This window comes from Myxine glutinosa, chromosome 13 (assembly GCF_964187855.1).
Source record: "Myxine glutinosa chromosome 13, kmMyxGlut1.1, whole genome shotgun sequence".
Taxonomy (NCBI): domain Eukaryota; kingdom Metazoa; phylum Chordata; class Myxini; order Myxiniformes; family Myxinidae; genus Myxine; species Myxine glutinosa.
In genome coordinates this window covers 8,740,905-8,746,904 of record NC_136273.1, presented here as the reverse complement: position 1 = coordinate 8,746,904, position 6,000 = coordinate 8,740,905, and the positions used below count along the sequence as shown (strand labels likewise).

General features: G+C 48.6%; 1 protein-coding gene across 1 annotated transcript in view; it reads left to right on the top strand.

Moving 5' to 3' along the window:
* Positions 1-327: 327 nt before the first annotated feature.
* Positions 328-6,000, top strand: part of LOC137438560 (membrane-bound glycerophospholipid O-acyltransferase 1) — a 101,798-nt gene continuing 96,125 nt past the window's right edge. The window contains exon 1 of the mRNA XM_068133705.2: positions 328-501. Coding sequence (XP_067989806.2) covers positions 430-501 — 72 coding nt within the window. The 5' untranslated portion in view covers positions 328-429. The remainder of the gene's footprint in view (positions 502-6,000) is intronic.

The following is a 6,000-nucleotide window of genomic DNA, read 5'->3' as shown; positions in this document are numbered from 1 at the left end:
TGAAAAACTCCACTGCACCTGTCTTGTTAACATCCTTCATTATTGTATAAAGTGCTGTCTCCTTCAGCCGCTCCTCGTCGCTTTGTCTGTACGAGCTAAACCCGGAATCGATCTAGTTGCCATACACTGAACCCTCTCTACGGTAGCAAAGTCCTTCCTCCGTTCTAAAGAACGAAATGCATTTCAAAAGCGGATACACAAGATCTCGCGCCACTCGACCGAGATTAGCCAATCAGAATGAAGGATTGTATGACGCGTAGGCCACGCCTTTACAAACGATTGAACCAATACCGTAACTCGCAAACTTTGTGACTGGCAGTATCCAATGAGACGCGAGAGGTGAGTTTGTGGGCGGGGCTTTTCTTGCGTCTTGCTGTCTTTCGGCCAGTTTTGGTGGGTTGGGCATTCTCAAACTTGACTTGAAGTGACATGGATGTGAGAACAACAGGATGTACTTTACTGCAGCCGCTGAGCGTGACGTCGGGATTCCCTCTTGACCAGGTATGTCGCTAAACCAGTAAGCCGGCCGTCTCTTCAGCTCCACCTAAAATGCGTTTCGTTCTCCGGGGCAATTCCCGTCACTCAACTCATGTCCCAGTTTCCTCGGGTGTATTCCATGACCAATTAGCTTGCTATCGCTTGCCAAGCCAACCGTTCCGTATGAACCGTTCATTGCAGTGTTTGCTTGAGTGCTTAAGCGACTTGGCGAGCGCTCTCCCAGCTGATTGATAATGGGAACACACCTGTTATACTGTCTTGTTTATGGTCAGGCTCGGTTAAAACGTGTTTGGTTGGAATTTCGTAAAAAAAATTTTTCCCTAAATAAACAGCATGCTTCTGCAAGAGATTGGCTATTTACATATTACGTATGATGCAAACATCTGACATCCCCACTCCAAACACTAATTCCCATCATTCTCGCCTCACTTCTCGGTGTTATTTGAATTATAATGAATTTGAGGCTTAAAATGAGTTCATATTAAATATTAAATATATGGGGTTCATCCGAGTTTGTCTACGTAGTTCTCCCATCTGAATCCCTGTCGCATGATATCTATTTTTTTGTATACAAGATCGAGGCTCGTGTAAGAGCTAACATTAATCACAAAACGACAAACTGACACATAAAACATATGATAAAGGGAGCGGGAGACAAGATGGAGACAGAGAGAGAGGGAAGCACACAAGTACAACATTTGATAGCAGGGACATCGGGAGATCTGTGGGAAGGAGAGGGCTTGGGGGGAGGAGGCATGGGAAGGGGTGAGGGGGGGCGGGGGTGGTGGGAGAGGTATAAAACACATGGACACAGCTAGAACTTCCAGGAAGGAAGTAGGTATTTCAAAAAAGTGGATCTGGGGTGAATTAACGGGGGTAGAAAAGATCAAGGTTTTGGATGGGGGATATTTTGGGTCTCTCCCTCCCCCCCTATGAAGGGTATTTTGGGTTAATGTGCCATATATATCCCATATAAATTATATTTGACCTCTCTCTACTCATGTCCTTGTCGTGCATGTGAATGTACACTACTGATGTCTTTGTCCTGCATGTGATAATTTGGAGAAACCCCTCTGTGAGTCTTGGATCTGTGTTAATAAATAAATAAATAATTATGCAATGTTGTATGAAAAATACATCCTTTTGAGGGATAACTGTGGTTTAACGATATATGAACATTATTGGTCAATGGTGGGTTATGGAGATAACCGTGTGATCCTCTGCCTCGGAGACCCGACCGCTGTCTTTCCTCCAGAGAAAGGTGTCATGTATGCAGTGCAAATATTCACCGTTGTATCCCTACACCGGGACCGGGTTGTATCCCTACGCCAGACCTCGGATGGCGCTGCTGTGAATCGGGCCTTGATCGGCAGAGTGAATAAACGCGTACGACAATTGATCACAGTTTGTCAAGATACCTTACATGGCGACGAGGATAAACATCTAGACCATGACTTCTTTCGGCCATATCGATGAATTCGACCCTCATGAGGGGGATTTTGACACGTATTCTGAGCGGTTGTCTTTCTATTTCGAGGCGAACGGCATTGCGACCGAAGGCCGGATGAAGGCCGTCTTCCTGTCCGTTTGCGGAGGTGAGACGTTCACACTTGTTAAAAACCTGATTCGGCCTCGGACAATCCAGGAGCTCACGTATGCAGAGCTCAAGGCCGCTTTGAAGGAACATTGCAACCCATCTCCTTCAGTCATCCTGTGTCGGTTTAATTTTTACATGTGCAGACAGCAGCAAGGTCAGTCGATCGCAGACTTCATTGCACACCTCAAAAAACTGTCACATCTGCGTGAGTTTGGGGACACGATCGATGACATGCTTCGTGATTTGCTGGTGGTTGGCATGTCCGATGACCGCACTCGTAGACGCCTGCTTGCTGAGAGAAGACTGACGTTCCAAAATGCCAGAGACACCGCCATTTCCATGGAAAGTGCTGAACGCAACGCTACAAGCATCGGTGCCACTCGCTCGTCTGGTACCAGCCCTGCTGTGAATCGGTTGGATCATGTTCAGCCAAAACGTTGGAACAAGGCTCCTCGTCAGAAGCCAGTGCAGTCTCAAACCCACAACAACTGTTTTCGGTGCAACGGAAAGCACCCTCCGGAGACGTGTCGGTTCAAAGATCCCACCTGCCATTTATGTTCGAAAACTGGCCATATTGCTCCAGCTTGCATCACTCGCAAATCGGGAAAAGGAAAAGCTGCTCAAGATTCATCAGTTTATCGGTTCGGAGGAACCCGAGCTTGACCAGGTGAGCTCTGTTTCCGACAACTCAGAATCGTATGACCTGCTTCATATTGATTCTCACCATAGGCGGGACCCTCTTCTTGCCAATGTTGTCGTCAACAATCGACCATTGCAAATGGAGGTCGACACTGGTGCGGCCGTCTCGCTCATCAGCCATGCTGTTTTCACAAACCTGTGGAGTGATGCTGACCGACCCCATCTGAAACCTACTACCTATGGACTCTCCACCTATACAGGTGAGAAGATTGTTCCCTGCGGTACATGTGACGTCACGGTGGGCTACGATAACCGTGAGTTTCACCTACCCCTGATCGTCATTCCTGGAAAGGGCCCTTCCTTACTCGGCAGGAACTGGTTGAGCATAATTCGACTGAAGTGGGAAAGCATTCATCAACTCCGGGCAGCCAACGTTTCTCCTACCGCAGCATACACACTCAAAAATGTGCTGGATACGTACCCGGATGTCTTCAAGGATGAGCTTGGAACCTTGAAAGGACATATGGCTAAACTCAGGGTTGACCGGGATGCCAATCCTATATTTTGCAGGGCTCGCCCAGTCCCTTTCGCCCTGCGTGAGCGGATTGACAAGGAACTGGATCATCTTGAAAATCTGGGGATCATCGAGCAAATCCAGTATGCCGAATGGGCGGCGCCCATCGTTCCGGTCATAAAATCGGACCAGTCCATCCGCATATGTGGAGATTATAAAATGACCATGAACAGGTGTTCTTCATTGGATAAATATCCAATCCTGAGGATCGAAGACCTCTATGCTCGTCTCACGGGAGGCAAGACTTTTACGAAACTCGATCTCAAATCCGCCTATCTACAGCTCTGCTTGGACGAGAATTCGAAACAGTATCTTACCATCAACACGCATCGTGGGTTGTTCAGGTACCACCGACTTAGTTTTGGAGTGAAATCTGCACCTGGAATTTATCAGCGTGTCATGGACAGTTTGTTTGCCGCCGAACGCAACGTCGTTTGTTACCAGGATGATATTCTGGTTACTGGTCGTACGGACGCGGAACATCTACAGAACCTGGAGAGAGTTCTGAAGAAGATTTCGGACTCCGGCCTACGTTTGCGTCGAGACAAGTGCAAGTTTATGGTGCCACCAGTCACGTACCTAGGTCATACGATTGATGCCGAGGGTCTACACCCGACAGATGAGAAAGTCCGAGTTATCAAGGATGCTCCTGCTCCACGAGATGTGACCGAATTGAAGTCATACCTCGGTTTGCTTCAGTTCTATGGTCGTTACATCCCGAATGTGACCGACGTTTTGGGCCCCCTTTATCGGCTTTTGAGGAAAGGAGTCTCCTGGAGCTGGGGGTTTACTGAACAATCAGCATTCCAGACCTCTAAGGATCTGCTCAAATCGTCCAATGTTCTCGTTCATTTTGATCCAGAGAAGGATCTTGTGCTGGCATGCGATGCCTGTCGGTATGGAGTGGGGAGTGTATTATCACACGTGATGCCTGACGGTACGGAAAGACCGGTTGCATTTGCATCCAGAACGTTGTCCCCGGCAGAGAAAAACTATTCCCAACTTGACAAGGAAGGATTGGGAATCGTTTTCGGCGTCGGCAAATTTCGCCAGTACCTTCTTGGACATCATTTCACGATTCGCACTGATCACAAGCCGTTGATCAGTCTGTTTGGTCCAACTAAGGCGACATCTGACACACTACCGCCCAGGATCATCCGCTGGTCCCTGTTTCTCGCTGCTTATGACTACACCATATGTTATAAGCCCGGTTCGTCTATCACAAATGCAGATGCCATGAGTCGGTTACCCCTTCCAGAATCCGTTGATGATTCGCCGACACCAGGATCCATTATCGCACTGATGGATCATCTGGAAGATTGTGCTGTCGATTCCGGCCAGATCCGCACTCATACTCGACGAGACCCCGTTCTGTCCAGAACTGTCCAGGCTGTACAGCTTGGATGGCATTTGCTACCTGAGGGTGACCCAGATTTTGCGGCTTTTAAAGCACGTAAAAACGAACTCAGCGTGGAAAATGGTTGCCTACTCTGGGGATGTCGTGTCATGATCCCGAAAAATCTGCGTTCCAGGGTCATGGATGAAATCCATGACTGTCACCCCGGGATTGTGAAGATGAAGTCACTCGCCAGAAACTATGTGTGGTGGCCGAATCTTGATGCTGATATCGAACATCATGTTCGACATTGTTACCCCTGCCAGAGCACCCGGAATACACCTGCGAAAGCGCCACTGCATCCCTGGGAATGGCCCAGCGAACCGTGGCATCGCCTACATCTCGATTATGCCGGGCCTATTAACGGCAGCATGATTCTAATAATTATGGACGCGCACACAAAATGGATTGATGCCTATGTGACGCGTGGTACTACGTCAGCCATTGTCATCGAAAGACTCAGACGCTGTTTCGCCACTCATGGTCTGCCCAGGATGATCGTGAGTGATAACGGTTCGTGTTTTTCCAGTACCGAGTTTGCCAAGTTCACACGTCGGAACGGCATCAAACATAAGTTTGTCAGCCCACATCACCAGGCTTCAAATGGCTTGGCCGAACGATCCATAGGAATCATCAAATCCGGATTGCAGAAACTTCAGGAGGGAACCCTGGAAACAAAGCTGTCTTGTCTCCTGTTCAAATACCGTATCACGCCACAATCAACAACTGGTGCAGCTCCGTCTGAGTTATTGATGAAACGACACTTGAGATCGACACTTGACAATCTCAAACCAGACATATCATCAAATGTTTATCAGAGCCAGCTTAATCAAAAGTTGGTGCACGATAAGACGTCCAACAGTTGATGTATCAACATTGGAGATCCAGTGTTTGCCCGAAATTTTGGTGCAGGTGCGACGTGGCTACCGGGGGACATCATCGAGAAGCCAGGTCCACTGTCCTGTGTGATTCGCCTGCAGGACGGCCGCGAAATTCGTCGACATCAGGACCACATAACCTACCGTCACTGTGAGTCGATGGAGCCTGTAGCATCGTCAGTCAGGACAACAGTTCGACCCGCCACCGCCGGAGATCGTCGTGGCCGCTCCAGCCGGCTCGGATGCCCCGAAAACCTCTGCAAACGCTACACCCTTCGTGGAGACCAAAGGAATCACCTCGGACTCTGTATCCACTGGTACACCGCGACGCTCAATGCGTGAGAGAAAAGCACCCGACCGGTTGAATCTTTGAAGATGTTTTTTTTTCACGTTGACACATGTTCTATTTTCATGTATT